At 41.2% G+C, this 15,456-nt stretch overlaps 1 protein-coding gene across 1 annotated transcript; it reads left to right on the top strand.

Annotated features, from left to right (window-relative positions):
* The first annotated feature begins 3,420 nt into the window (after positions 1-3,420).
* On the top strand, positions 3,421-11,719 carry LOC134068560 (uncharacterized). Its single transcript, XM_062524244.1, has 3 exons — positions 3,421-4,438; positions 7,554-8,531; positions 9,701-11,719. The coding sequence occupies exons 1-3, from the start codon at positions 3,518-3,520 to the stop codon at positions 10,637-10,639; spliced, it is 2,838 nt and encodes a 945-aa protein (XP_062380228.1). The 5' UTR covers positions 3,421-3,517; the 3' UTR covers positions 10,640-11,719.
* The last annotated feature ends 3,737 nt before the right edge of the window (positions 11,720-15,456 follow it).

Genomic DNA, 15,456 nt, shown 5'->3' with positions numbered 1-15,456 from the left:
TATAATCTGACTTCACAGTCAGTAATAACTTCTATCAGTTAATTTACACACACTTGGGATATTTCCAACAACCAAATTACTGGAAGGCTACAGGGGAAGTGAAGCTAATAAATTGCTTAATGCAATTTCTTGCCACAGTCAGAACACTTCATATTTCAATATGCACAGTAACAAATAGGCCTATAGGCTAGTGACAGAACTTGCCACAAACTAAACATGGTGGTCATACAAACAATAGCTTCACCCGTTTAATATGCATGAATTGTCTAGTTTAGTTGTAAATAGCAACCTATAGATGTCAATATTCCTACGATCAGGTTTAAATGTAACGTGCAATAGCACACCATGCAGACACATGACATCTGCATGCACAGGCTATTACAGTAATTTGACTCTTTTTGCGCGTATGTTTATCTTAGGACTTATAGGGTTTATGTAAGAAGATGTATGTATGGCACTCTCATATGCCAAGGCCTGATGTGATTGAATTAGATATTTGGAAATACGCTTACTTAGGCTAAGGATAGCCTACAAAATCTGTACCATCCTAGATCTGCAGCCTCAATAACTGTTGCTGACACTCAACATAATATGATTAGCGTCAGAGAGAAAGTGTAAAAGGCAGTCGTTTACACGTCAAAGGAATTTACTATCACATGAGGAGAAGTCAAGTTTCCCCCATTCAGATACAAACTCTGGCCATCCATGCCCAAAAGGCCGCCGCCAGGGCGTCGCCGAAACCTCTTTGTCCGTAGCGATGGTGGGGATGTGCGGCCTGTTGTTGTGGTAAACTTAACGATCAGTAGTCTCACACGTTTGATGTGATCTTTCAACAATGTTAAGACCAAGGCAAAGTTTAGAATCGAAACAGAAAAGATTAGGCGTGCCAAAATAATGTAAGGTTTACATTTTAAAAAATGTCATAGCCTACATAAATCCTTGCCTAGATTGCCACAAATTAGGCTACTAACTTTATGATGTTCATGTCAACATGGGGATTTCTGGTTAGGGCCAGATAATAACGAAATAATAAAAATAGTTGTCTGATAAGATCATCACTTTTCACTAGGCTAGACGGTATTTCACATTTTCAGCAGATTTAGCCAGATAATGAGGTTATCGACTATTTGGGGGACATATCAAGGTATTGGTCTTAACCTTGCTCTTATTTTTGTACTACTTTTATTTTCTTGTTTTATTCTATATTTTACCTGTTTTACTCTATGTTGTTCTTAATATTGTTTTCTTTTTACTTATTTTATGCATTATTTAGTCAAGACCTGTGTATTCTTGGGGCCCCTTTTATCAACTGTCCTGCCCAAATCTGACTTCTTCTAATGTAAAGCGCTTTGGGTCAACTCCTGTTGCATTTCAATGTGCTTTAAAAATAAAAGTGACTTGACTTGACTTGAGGTATAACCACCGGTTTGGTTACTGATTCTGAAGTTTCATAGCCTACTATGATATAACTGTGGTGTTCATGTGGCGATATGTTATATCAGCTTTTGCTATAATGTTAAACTATAATTCTGATTTAAAGCTGACTGAACAGCATGGCTGAACTAGCTAGGCTAGAAAGCTGACTACGAGATTCATGACAATTCAGGTTGATGTTAATGTACAAAGTTTACAAAGTGAATTTTGCAGTGCAAGATGGCTCAAGAAGACAGGAGACAAATGTCGTCTCCCCCCCCCCTCTCTCTCACACACACACACACACACACGCACACACACACACTACATAAAGATTTCATCTGGTAATGATCTAGTATGTATGAATGTATAGTATGATGTTTGAATAGGCCTATAATTGAACAGATTGAACTAAATTATGTTGACATATGTTTCAAAATTGTGTTCCATGTGCCCCCTTCTCAATTTGAGCACCTGGTCTCGGTCTCTGCACAGCCCTGACATATAGAGTGCATGCACATGATGTTGACTGAGCTGTGTAAAGGGCCTGTTGCCTAGTAGACTAGTTTAGGCTATCACAACCACTTCATGATGACATAAAACCGTTTTAATTTAGATTTATGTATCCAAAAATATCCCTCCAGCCTATTTCACAAGCCTGTATTACGCATTGGATTCCTTAAAATTACATGCACACCAGTAGAGAACCACTGATTTTCTGGACCACGCTAACATCTGGCCTTAGGACTCTGGCCATGTGTTTACATGATGACATATTATGTTGCACATATCACAACACATTTTTTAAAGTAAATTTAAGGCCAGGTTGTTTTCAAAACCATAATGGTGAAATGACTTGCTACAGACCCCTTTACCCCCTCCTTGATTCTCCTGATGCCTCAATTCCTTTTACATTGAGATGTAGCTCCACATTTACTTTCCATGAAAGAAACTTGTGCATTTTAAAAGTAGGCTGCTATGTGGTTATATTTTAGGTGCAAACTGTAGATCTCTTCAGGCCTACCTATAGGACACTGACTGGATCTGCTCCTAGCTACTATGTCGACAAACCATACATGCTAGGTCAAACTGTAGATCCTATTCTTCAGTGGTTCCGTGTTGGTGGAATGAGTTGCCCAGTGCTCTCCGTTCAAGCAACAGTTTTGGATCTTTTAAGAGGGGTCTTAAGGCATATTTGTTTAATATGCACTTAGTCTTTTGAGTGTTTGTTATGTGTTATGGTTTGTATAATAGTTTTGTTTTGTTATAATTTGTCCATTGTTAAAATGTTACATTTATTCTGCTATTGTCCTTAAATTTAGCCATACCTTGCTATAGTTATTGTTATTATATAATTAACTGAGTGACTTATTTGATTGCTTTTGTCATTTCATTGTTTTATTTCTCATTAGATTAGTGCTTAAATGATTGTTGTATTGATAATATTGCTATTCTCCCTATTTTGTAATTGTTCACTGTTATTTAATTTGTATTGCTATTTATTTGTATGTCGCTTTGGACAAAGGCGTCTGCTAAATAACCATAACCATAACCATAACCATACTCAAGTCGCTTTCCAACTGACATGTCCACATCCTATTTTTTTCTCTTTTTTCCGTATATTTCCCATGTGTGCATTATAGGATAATTGATACGAACCTGGATACAAGTACATAGCCTACAGTCACTGGTTTCATTCTGGCCATGCTTTGCATGGAAGTCGTTTTGGATGTTATGGTTTACATTATCATTTGTCAACGTTAAAGAAACGTGAATATGTGAAGGTCTGAATGTGATAACATGACATTATATATGAAAAATATATATATAAAACATTTCACACAAGGAAAAAACATTTTATTCTGTCCTCCAAATAGACCCAATTTACATTTGTAAAGACACACTTATTGCCCTTTAGGTGGAGCTATCGGGCCTTGGCCCAGACAGATTGAGGGGCGTAGCTTTTGCACGTATCTGAGCGCAAATGACGTCAGAGCTACGACAACTTAAATGAAGGTGGGGTAGGCTACCTTAAGCTCCAACTGTTGAACAGCAAGAAGCTAGCTTGTGTCGGCGGTAAAGAAGAAATATTTTACGAGGAAGTATGGATCAACTCTGCAAACTTTTTGTCGGCGGTCTGAACGTGGAGACCACCAAAGATGGACTCCAGGCGCATTTTGAACAGTACGGAACTCTTACCGACTGCGTAGTGGTCATGAATGAACAATTACAGCGGTCTCGTTGCTTCGGGTTTGTAACATACTCCTCCGCCGAGGAGGCAGATGCAGCAATGGCCGCTAGGCCACATGTTGTTGACGGCCGAAACGTGGAGTTGAAAAGAGCTGTGGCACGGGACGATGCAGGTAAACCCGAAGCGCTTGCCAAAGTGAAGAAAGTCTTTGTTGGTGGGCTGAAGGAGGACATCGAGGACGAAGACCTCAATGAATATTTTGGTAAATTCGGTGTTGTTGAGAAGGTCGAGATCATTACCGACAAAGACACCGGTAAGAAACGAGGCTTCGGCTTTGTTCACTTTGATGATAACGACTCCGCTGATAAAGCGGTTGTCCTGAAGTTTCATACCATCAAGGGACACAAAGTTGAAGTTAAGAAGGCCCTCACAAGACACGAGATGCAAGCTGCAAGCAGGGGAGGAAGGGGTGGAAGAGGAATGCCAAGAGGTATGGGAAGAAATCAAAATGGCTACGGCGGTGGTAGAGGAGGTGGTTACGAAAGCTACGGCGGAGGTTATGGCTACGGAAGCAGTGATGGCGGCTACGGCGGAGGCTATGGAAGTGGAGGGTACGCTGGAGGTTACGGCGCCTATGGCGGTGGCTACGCAGATCAAAGCGGAGGCTACGGTGGCGGAAATGGCTACAGTGACTTTGGCAGTGGTTATACCCAACAGCCCTCAGGCTACGGGCCCATGAAGGGAGCAGGCGGCTACGCTGCTCGGGGCAGTGCTACCTATCCGAGAGGGGGTGGGGGTGGCTATGCTGCCAGAGGCGCGTATGGTGCCCCGTACTAAGGGCAGTGAATGAGACTGAGAACTTTGTCCCAGAATACCCTCAATATCACGACATTGGACAAATTGGTTCAATCCTCTGGCCTCTGCTTAACAACACGGGGCGGACACTGTGAAACCTATCCTAAAAGACCTCAAATCTAAACAGGTAGGAAGACTACTTCCCAGAAACCTGGCTTGTTCGACCAGCTTTTGTTGTAGAACATGTTCAAAATCAAGTGATCACTTTTGTTTCAAGTTAAGGTCGTGTAGGTAGAACTTAGTTTGCCTGTTTTATTTTATAATGCGTTTTTTTGTTTTGTGTAAGGCTTGTTTTAATTGTTCACCAGCATTCATTTTATTTCTTTTTCTCTTTTTAGAGTTTGTTGTGTGTCATTGGCTACAAGTAATATTTAATTTACCCCTGCTCAGTAATGTATCACAGAGGATAGAATTGCGCTTGTGTTAAGCAGTTTGGGATTTTGGACGCACACGTGGATGTATGTGCACTAACGTTACAAAGCTGAACGCAGTGTGGCATTTACGGTAGTCTGCAGCCTGTATTTGCGGAATTCCACAGAACTTATTTATCTGCACTCTGGTATTTTGGCTACTTAGTATATCGTTTCTAGCATACATATGTACCTTGTATATTATGTCTTCACATCAAAGAAAATTGTTGAACAATGCATGGTATGCAAATGTATGTTTTCTTTTTTAAATAAAAAGTTTATGATCGTATACTTAGTTTACTCTCTTAATACTGTTATGCATTCAACTAAAATAACTTGTATTAAATTTCAGTCTATTTAGCTTTAGGTGCCTCTATGAGCTATTCTACACATACAGTACTACTTATCCTAGTGGGAGACGTCTGCCGGTACTGTACGGGGGCGTGTGACCATAAAGCCGGGCCGATGAAGTTGGTGACCAGTAGCTCGGGATGTTATCCTTGTTGGGCACAAACGGGGTTCCTATTACATCTGATTCCCATATTTAGGTTTTCTTTCAGTAATCCCAGTACTTCGAAATAGCTGTAGCAGTTTGTTTGTACAGGGACCCTGTTCAATACCTGGGGTCGCTTATAGGACTGAAATTTCACATTAGGATATCACCCTGCAACATAGGTATGTAATCAACCTGTCTTCACTAAGTGTTGGTCAAGTTTAACTCTTAACTAGTATACTTAGAAGTGTAAATGCAGCTGTTCGTTTTTATTTTCTTAGTTTGGACTGACAGCAGCTGGTTAACCTAACATGTGGCCAGCGTGTCTGAATATGAAAAAGATATCTGGTATGTGAAGGGCGGCATTTGGTGGTTTGGTGGCCTGTGGAAAGGTCTGAACTGAATCAGTCACTCCTTAGACCATACATGACACCATTTGCAAGGATTCATGTAATGTTTGCTGTTGAAAAATTCTTATTTGTGTTTGTTCTCTCTTTACCTACAGGGAGTTGGCGATGCCTGACTCAGACCACATCAACTGTGGCTGTGGAGTTTGGCGATCCATCGGGATGGTTGGGAGATTTTAAAGCCCCATGGGTCTGTAATGACGCAATGGCCATTCGGGGTTGTGTTGTCATACAGTCCTACATCTGAATTGGTGGTGCAAGGTGCGGAGAACATTATGGATTGGCTCAGTTCTAACTTGGTGCACATACTGAGTAGTGGTGCACTTTACACACAAGTTATGTTTGTAAAAATGCTAGTTACTATGGATAAATAAGGCCTAAATAGAAACCTAGTCTTTGTGTCGCTTGTTATTGCTATGATGATGGTAGAATGACCACATGTCTGACCTGTGTTTATTTTATCCCAAGGTCTGAATTGAATCCATCTGTATGAGCATCAGTGACTCAACATTGCAAAAGGCATTATTTGATTGTTTCAAAACTTTATGTATGCAAGCAAATAAATTATTTTACATTAAACCAAATGTGTGTGTTCATGAGCAGGCCTATTTCAGCTAGGATAAAGCTGTTATCTGGAAAGAATGTCTCACCAATCCTAACTTGCTCTGGCATTTTAAAATTAATTTGAACATGCCAATGGCCGGATAAACTGTATGGGTAGTTATGTATGTTTTACGGCCTCAGGACATTTTGCTGTCAGGAAAATTGGGGTGTAATGTTTAGAATAGCAGGTAAACGTAACAGACTGGGCCCTAGTTCAAGGTGTATAAAGCTTAAAGCTAAAGCTAATTTAATGAGACAAAATTTCTTGTCAACCTAGTGCTTTGAGATCCTAGCCTCAAGTGATCGGTCAGCTCAATGCTCTCACATCACAGCCTAAGTACATGCATGAGATGTTTCTCATTGTGTGACTGTTCTTTCTGTGGCATTTTCTCTAGATCTTGACCATGTAAACACACTTAAAACAAAGGCCCTACGTGATTATTGTCATGTGTACGACAAAAACGTGAAAGTTAGTCATGTTTTGCACCTTTTAGATGAATCCTAAAGAAGACATCTGTGTTGCACCGGCATTCCTCTTTATTCATGATTATATCAGCACACACTTCCTGGGTTGTTATGCATTACATTATTGACCTTAGAGGCCCCATATGTGTATAGGCATCGTTTTCTGAGATCTGCCAACTGCACGTTCAATGACCCACCCCTTTGCCCAATTCTATGGCTTACTTGCCGGGCAAGCTGGACTCGACTTGTTTGTTGCTAAGTGCCTACAATATTTTTTGTGGCATTTGACACATGAAGTGCACATGCTCCCAAATTAAGTTAATGAAGCATAATGGCGGGAAAAAAACTACAACTGAAAAGGAACGGGTTTAACACTTGGTACAGTTTGGAGGATCTGTAATAGATGTTGATGTCCTACTATGTTATTGAATAAGACTGCCTGATCGCATTTATGGTCAAGAAAATAAAATAATTGCACGTCCTTGAGGCTTCACACAGCCGAAAGTAAACATTTTCCCAAACATATTACATATACAACAGGAAACAAATGTGTAGTCTTTGACAGTTTGGTGTGCTTTAAACACGGAATTGTAATGTTATGTTTATTATCCGATCATGATAGTGATTTTGTGAATTTGCTCGATAGACATACGTCAAAGGAAGGGGCGGGGGTTGATTCCCATTCCACCAATCATGACAGGCGGCGCATGTGGTGACGTAACGACAGAGGCGCCTCGGATTGTTTAAACCGTACGTTACCGGTGATAGTTCAGTCGAGCCTTTCGGAGAATTGTGGAAAAATGTCCGCTCAACTATGTAAGTTGTTCGTTGGTGGACTGAATGTCCAGACCACAGATGCAAGTTTGAGGCAGCATTTTGAGCAGTATGGAACGATCACTGATTGCGTAGTGGTTCAGAATCAGTCGTTACAGCGGTCTCGTTGTTTCGGCTTTGTAACATACTCAACGACGGAGGAGGCAGATGCAGCTATGGCCGCTCGGCCACATGTTGTAGACGGCAACAACGTGGATGTGAAAAGAGCGGTCGCTCGGGAGGACGCTGGTAGACCAGAAGCCCTGGCAAAGGTGAAGAAAATATTCGTTGGTGGACTTAAGGATGATATCGAAGAGGAACATCTGAATGAATATTTTTCACAGTACGGTACAGTTGAGAAAGCCGAAGTCATCACCGATAAAGAGACCGGCAAGAAGCGTGGTTTCGGCTTTGTCTATTTTGAAGATAACGATTCCGCCGACAAAGTAGTTGTACTTAAGTTTCATACGGTTAATGGACATAAGGTAGAGGTGAAGAAAGCGCTTACTAAAGAAGAGATGCAAGCAGCAGGCCGTCGTGGTGGTGGAAGGGGCAGAGGAGGCCGAGGAATGAGTCGGCCTCAAAATGGCTACGGTGGCGGAAGAGGAGGTTATGGAGGCTATGGCAATGATGGCGGCTATGGCGGCTATGGAAGCGGATACGGCGGCGGTTACGGAACCCAGGGCGGCTATGGCGGTGGATACGATCAGATGGGGGGCGGCTATGGCAATGGGAACGGTTACAGTGACTTTGGAGAGGACTATGCCCAACAGCCCTCCGGTTATGGTCCAATGAAGAGCGGTAATTATGCCGCTGGTAGGGGTGGGGGACCATATGCGCGCGGAGGAGGTGGATACGGAAGGGGGGGATACGCTGGTTATTGAATCATGCACCATTGAGGGATGCACAGATTTTGGGACTTCAGAACACAAATTATTGCAAAGGTTGGAGGAATTCTCCTTCAATCTAATCCACAGGCCGATACCCCTTCCTAATGTTCAGTTTCTGGACTGCTATGCCGTTTACTATGGACATTAGCTATGGACTTTAAACTTTTTTTTTCAGCACGTTAATTATTCCATTTTTAATGATTGTAGTGAATGGTTTTAGTTTAAGTGGACGAAGCTCGGAACGATGACCTGTCTGTTTGCTCTGTTTTATTATCTACAAGTCATGAAGCTCAGGGGAATTAGCTAACTTTATGTAAAAAGCAGCTCGTTCTCTGTTCGAGTATCTTATTGTTTTATTGTGTGATGTATAATTGTGATGTCAGGCTCTGTGGGTTTAGTTTTTTTATACATGTTTATTTTAACTGATCCAGTTTTATTCTATAAGTCCTGTGCTGTTCTGTTGACTCAGTTTTGTGAAATGTTGCTTAACCTTGAATTTCGGTTAACTCACAACCCTGTCAAATTGTATTAAACTTTTTCATGATTTGACAACTTGACTGTTTTATCTTCAGACCTTATTTTGGGAATTGTTAGTTTGGTAATGATCAGGATATCCTAATGGCCATGAAGTTAACGTTTCATCTGAATTTGCAGCTAATGCACGGGGTGCATTTACACAAGCAAACCACAAGCAAATTGGTATTTTCGTTATTTCTTAAGCTTTTTATCTGTGACCATAGTGCTACTGCGGTGGAGGACGCTGTTGTAGTAGGTATACTTCCATCGTGCAAACTACAAATTCCGGCTTAAATACAGAAATGCACATCTTGTTGGTCTATAAATATCGAGCGCGAGTTTGTGCTCAATTTGGGACGCAGTCTGTGCTTGGAACGATAAAGACTCTTTGATTCTAGTTTTTTGTTCGAATGAACGAACATTTGGTTGATCTATTCTGTTTAATCATCAGGAAATCATTCGTGTGCCATATGCACACTTAATATTTTATAACCTTTCTATGTGGTAATGAATGGACTAGAACGCTTCGGCTAATTCCAATCCCAACATCCCTGACGTAGCACCTCCCCCTCCGCCATTTTTTAATTTCCCCTCTGATAAAGTCCGCCATTTTGAGTGCTGCGACTGCTGGTAGCGGTAGCTAGTCTTACTTTTTGTCGCAGTTTAATCTGGTTACACTAAACGCACCCATGGAAAATCAACTTTGCAAATTGTTCGTCGGTGGACTGAATGTTCAGACCACCAACGAGGGTCTCCGCAAACATTTCGAGCAGTACGGCGAGCTGACGGATTGTGTTGTGGTGCAAAACCAAGCGTTGAAACGATCTCGCTGCTTTGGCTTTGTGACCTACTCAACACCGGAGGAGGCGGATGCTGCTATGGCAGCTAGGCCACACGTTCTGGACGGTAACAACGTTGAATTGAAAAGGGCCGTGGCACGAGAAGATGCGGGTCGGCCAGAGGCTCTGGCTAAAGTCAAGAAAATCTTTGTTGGGGGTCTCAAAGACGACATCGAAGACGAACATCTCCTTGAATGCTTCTCCCAGTTCGGTGCCATCGAGAAGGCAGAGGTGATCACTGACAAAGATACAGGTAAAAAGCGTGGGTTTGGATTTGTCTACTTCGAAGATAACGATTCTGCTGATAAAGCTGTTGTGTTGAAGTTCCACACTATCAACGGCCATAAAGTAGAAGTGAAGAAAGCCCTAACCAAACAAGAGATTCAAGCTGCTGGCAGCCGCGGCGGTCGAGGTAGAGGCGGGCGTGGAATGGGAAGATCCCAAAACGGCTACGGCGGTGGAAGAGGTGGGGGCTATGGGAATTACGGTGGTGGCTACGGAGGCAACGATGGCGGCTACGGTGGTGGCTATGGAGGTGGATACGGTGGCGGTTACGGGGGTGGCTATGGAGACCAAATGGGAGGCTATGGCGGAGGCAACGGCTACAATGACTTTGGAAGTGGCTATGGCCAGCAGTCGTCTGGCTATGGTCCAATGAAAGGTAATTACTCGGGCAGAAGCAGCGCTCCTTACTCCCGAGGCGGTGGTGGTTACGGCAGGGGGGGTTATGGAGGCTCATATTAGGAATCCTGGTCAGTCGTACAACAGAGCAGCTCCATCCCCTAGCCAAAATCTAAATGGCCGCTTAAATATCCCATCCATTAAGTAGCTCCCAGCCGTATTTTCGGCAGGGACATGACTGGATCACTGAACCCCATTTTCTGGTACAGTCAACAAACCTCAGCTATCACAGGCTGGTTTAATCAGGTCAGGTGTTTCTTACCAGAGAGCCCAACCGTACATCGTCTCATAGTGAAACATCAAATCTCTAAGAGACATGGCCATTACTCCTCAGTCGATAATAAACTAGGCCTGGTTTACCAACGCGTAATAGGACTACTTCTTTGGATTCTTTTTCATTTTCCTTGGTGGGGGACCTACAATGTTGCAGTTTGCTTTACAATGTCGTTTATAGTAATTCAGTTAAGATATTTCCTGTTGCTTGTTGGTGAAGGCCTGTTATTTTTCCTTTTTAAGATATGTACTGTAAGTTCTATTTTATTTTAAAATATGTATTTAAGTTGACGTGTTGATCTTCAGACCCCCATGTATGATTAGAAATGGCCAAGTAGTTAATTACAGTGAACTTGATTTAGTCCTTAGTTCTGCATCAAATCAGGTTGTTGGCATCTGGATCTTATTCGGAGTTCGTACACCTCTTGGACATTTCTATTCAAGTATTCGATAGCATTGATGGCCACCGTTGTGTTCTGGTCACAATGTGATAAAAGTACCTAAACGCAGCATTATAAGGACTAGGTCACGTTACTTTTCAATACCCTAGGTTCACTGCCGTTGTTACTGACAGAATATGTTGAATATCCGTTGTAGTGATTGAGCTGTGACTCCTATTAGTGTGATTGTAAAGCAATTTAAGTAGTTTTAACGTTATTCTAGACATATGGACATTTTTTCTTAGTTGTTGCGGTGATCGTGTTCTTTAAGACAGAGGAAGTATCTGAACATTTTCCAGGTGTTCTATTTTACAGACTTTATTTTAAAAGGATCTCACAAATCTCAGAAGAAGCTGACTTTATGCATCTGTTTCATTGTATTACTGATACACAGATTAAACCTATTAAAACATGTTTATTTCAGATACCAGCTAACTGTATGTATTTCCATTAATAAATATTCTTTACTCTGTAGACATTATGAACAATAAGATGAACCTTACTGAATACTTTGGCTCAAAACAGGATTTAATGCAGCTTTACAGATTAAATGCCCATAAGGTCAGAAAAAAAATATTGTGCCAGAGAGCTCACTTCCTGTGATTTAAGAGTCATACATTATTGCTGAATATGGGCTGACCGCCTTGTAATTAAACATGAATTATGCTGTCAAAGAGCCTCGTAGACTAGTAAAGTTATACACCTACTGTTCAGTCATCCCTCTCCGAAGCAGTCACGGGGCATCCACGACTCTACCATCCATTGAAAAGAATGCTGTCTTTCCTTTTAAATACATCTTCAGTACTTTTAGTGGTCAAATAGGCTGGCCGTATACCTTAGCTGTCCTCTACGACATGGGAATCTCCAGAGGTACTGCAAAGCTGTAGAAATCCAGCTGAAAATCCATAGGATATTCACCTCAGGTTTGTAGCATTGCTTTATACACCAGACTTTACATTAAACATTGTGTGTCTGTAACTGGGCACAGATCCATTTGGAACGGACAACCCCCCTACCTAGTGTTGGATGGGCTGTTTGCAGTTAATGCAGTAATGTGTGCATGCAACTTTGCTTTTTACTGTTGCTATTACAGTCAGATGGCACTTTCACATCTTAAGTTACAGGTGGACTTTTTTGTCCCTCTGTGTAAGTTTGACTTGGAAGTTGGACTGCCGTCTTTGCTTGAGTGAATGTCTGTAAAGTCTCCCCCCCACCTTCCTTATAGCGATGTGGTGACTGGCCTTCAGTTCTCTTGTTGTTAATTATGCCTATTTAGACAACTTTCAGTTTAAGGTCTAACCGGCTCGAGATGCTTAGAGATCCAGTGTACATGATGCTTTAGATCCAGATTTTAATTCCTTCAAAATGCAAGGGGAACTGCATTTTATGAGCAAGGTTTGTGGATTCAGTTATTTTCTCACTCTTAACCACCCCCACCCTGCTTTTCCCCTCATCTACACAGTGATTTGATTTGTTTCTCTTTCTTCAGTTATTCTTTTGCTTTTGTCTTAAATCCATTCGTGGTTCTAAGAAGGAACTCTTCTCATTTTTAATATGCAAACATCCCAGTGAGACCCTGAAAAAAGCCAATGTGAATTCATACCTAGTAGTAGTAGTCCTGTATTTTGGAGTATGTTGTTTTTCTTAGTGGACACTTGGTAGTGCTGGTGCTGGGCGAGGTGCACACGTAGAGAGGCTCATCATGCATCTGCTCCCCCCCTCGACTTACAAAATCGATGTATATACCCATCTAACCTCCAGGTCTAGATACCACTACATCTCCCAATTGCATTGTGCCTGAAAAGAAGAGTTTTCTATTTGTAGCCTTTGTATTATTTTCTTGATTTCATTTAGTTATTATTTTTTTTTATTTCATTTATATAATTTTTTGCTTGGAAAGTTTAGTGAAACTGACTGGAAATGTTTGAGTTTTCCAGTTGGTTTGAGAGAAGCGGAATTGTTTGGGTGACATTTAAGCACACTGTTGTTTCTCTCTTCTCTCCTCTTCAGAGTGGCCTAAACAGCCGGACTTTAACAAGTTCTTGCTTTTAAGTCCTGTGGGATGAGATCAGCCTGCAGAAACCTGGAACCGGCCTGGCTCTCAAAAACTGACGAGTGAGCAGAACTAGCAGAACAGAGCTGCAGAACCTCAATGCACAGGTAGGGAAATGTTCTGCATGGAATGCATTTTAATTTGATTTCTAAATAAAGATAACTTGTATGTTGCTTCCTTTGAATTTCAGTTGTCTTTAATTCTTCCAGTTGGCAATATCACAGTCAGTAGTGTTGGCCTGTCTGTTGCTTCACTTTAGAGGGACCTCTGTGAAACATAGGTTGTATATAACTCGTATCCAAAGCCATGTGTGTCCTGCCTTAAAAAAAAACAAACACACAACCTCAGTTAACGGACCTTCTGCTGTTAATGCCACAGCAGACTGACTGCGTGTGAACAACAGGGGAATAAAACAGAAGTAAAGATGGTTTTCTTACATGGTTCTTAATTGTGATTCTACTCCTCCCCTCCCTTCTCTCCAACATTCTATCTCCATAGGGCTCTTCCCTTGAACTGAGATGATAAGGATGGAGCTGAACCCAGACATGGGCTGATGTGGCTATAGAGCATGGTCTCTCGCCGCTGCCTGTGTCCAGACTACACCTGTGTGAAACATGTGGTCGGATGTCTCTCCTTTGCCGCGAGGGGCACGAGTGAAAGATACATTAAATAGTTTGAAAGTGATCAATTTGTTTGTATGATTATTATAAACCTGTGATTTAATGTCGTTGTGTATCGATACATGCTGTGTTAAGAACTGTGAGTTACACATTAATCAGCAACCTGGTAGATTGAGTTTAGTGCAGTGGATTGTATATCCAGTGAACGATTTTCAAAATCTTGGATTGAATATTATGTTGTAGTCCTGTGTATCGGTCCCTTTAGTCATGAGCTATCTATGGTGCTACATTAGATGCAGACAGATGGACACAGATACTCCGGCTACCTAGATAACCATATTTCAAATGCAAATTTAATGGCAATTTGAATCACAAAAAGGGGTAATTCAGTTCTCTTTGATGACTTCCACACATACAGTTGAACTTTGGCATCTTGTTCTTCAGAACATTGTTTAAACATTCACAGAGAAAGGTTTAAAATGCATATAAACCTTTGGATTTAGTAACTTGCAGTCACCTTCAGCAGCAAAAGCACATAGAATTTGATTGTTGTTGAGATCTGTGCAGTCTTTACAAGAGTTATATTAAGGCAATTCATCCTAAAAACTAGCCCTACAAGTAATCACGTTTAAGGTTATTTGGTGTTCTATACTTATTGGCTTATACTGTATTAGCAGGGTATTTTAATGTTCTGCAGTAGAATTCACCACCCAAGATGACACAGCTGATCAAGGTATCAGGACAGTAACCTATTGAAGCAACACAATGAGTCTGCACTCATACTAGTGGAAATGCTGTGCTGTAACACAATTTTCCATTTTCATCTTCCAGAATGGGAAAGTAAAACTGGCATTAGTATAAGCTAACATATTTTTTTTTACACTACATTGTGTATTGCATGTGAATGATCTTACTTTTCTTGGTGAGGAGAAATATATGTTTATTTTTTTCCCCTCAGTTAAACCCCAGTCCATTTTGATACGTAATCCACTGTAAACTAGCTGCAGGGAGACTGTTTTAACGCTTGCGAGAGACATTGATCATTTAGCCAACATGATTAGCCTTCTGTTTGATCGGTACAAGCACCCTGCCCAGAGGTTCTCTGCTGTTAGGACAAAACTATTGAACAATGAGTAAATAAAGATCAATTACTTTATCCCATTTTAAAAGATTATGTTGCAACAGTGGTGACATGGTTAAACTAGATTTCAAGAACTTGACTGTTCTGATGTGTGTAATGGTCAAGACAACGGGTGTTCTGATGGTCTAGTGATCATTCATCAAGTTGAATGGCTGAAACCAATCTCGACACAGACCTCATGGTGATTACTCAATGGTAATTTAACTTCAAAAGTTTTACTTATGAGGTATTAATGGAGCCCTGGATTTCCTTACTCCACAATCAGTCCTTTGAGGGATGCAGCCCTCTTTCTATATGCCTTCTTATGGGACATTGTACCAGAAATGCTCATTTTAATTTCTTAAAATCTTGGT

The sequence above is a fragment of the Sardina pilchardus genome, chromosome 21 (genome assembly GCF_963854185.1).
Source record: "Sardina pilchardus chromosome 21, fSarPil1.1, whole genome shotgun sequence".
NCBI lineage: Eukaryota > Metazoa > Chordata > Actinopteri > Clupeiformes > Clupeidae > Sardina > Sardina pilchardus.
The sequence above is the reverse complement of the archived record's forward strand: the minus strand, read 5'-3'. Positions and strand labels throughout refer to the sequence as shown.

Coding starts and splice junctions, on each gene's coding strand:
- LOC134068560 (XM_062524244.1), top strand. CDS start 3,518: ATGGATCAACTCTGCAAACTTTTTGTCGGCGGTCTGAACGTGGAGACC. Junction 4,439..7,553: donor GCGCGTATGGTGCCCCGTAC/TAAGGGCAGTGA, acceptor CGCATGTGGTGA/CGTAACGACAGAGGCGCCTC. Junction 8,532..9,700: donor GGGGGGGATACGCTGGTTAT/TGAATCATGCAC, acceptor AGCGGTAGCTAG/TCTTACTTTTTGTCGCAGTT.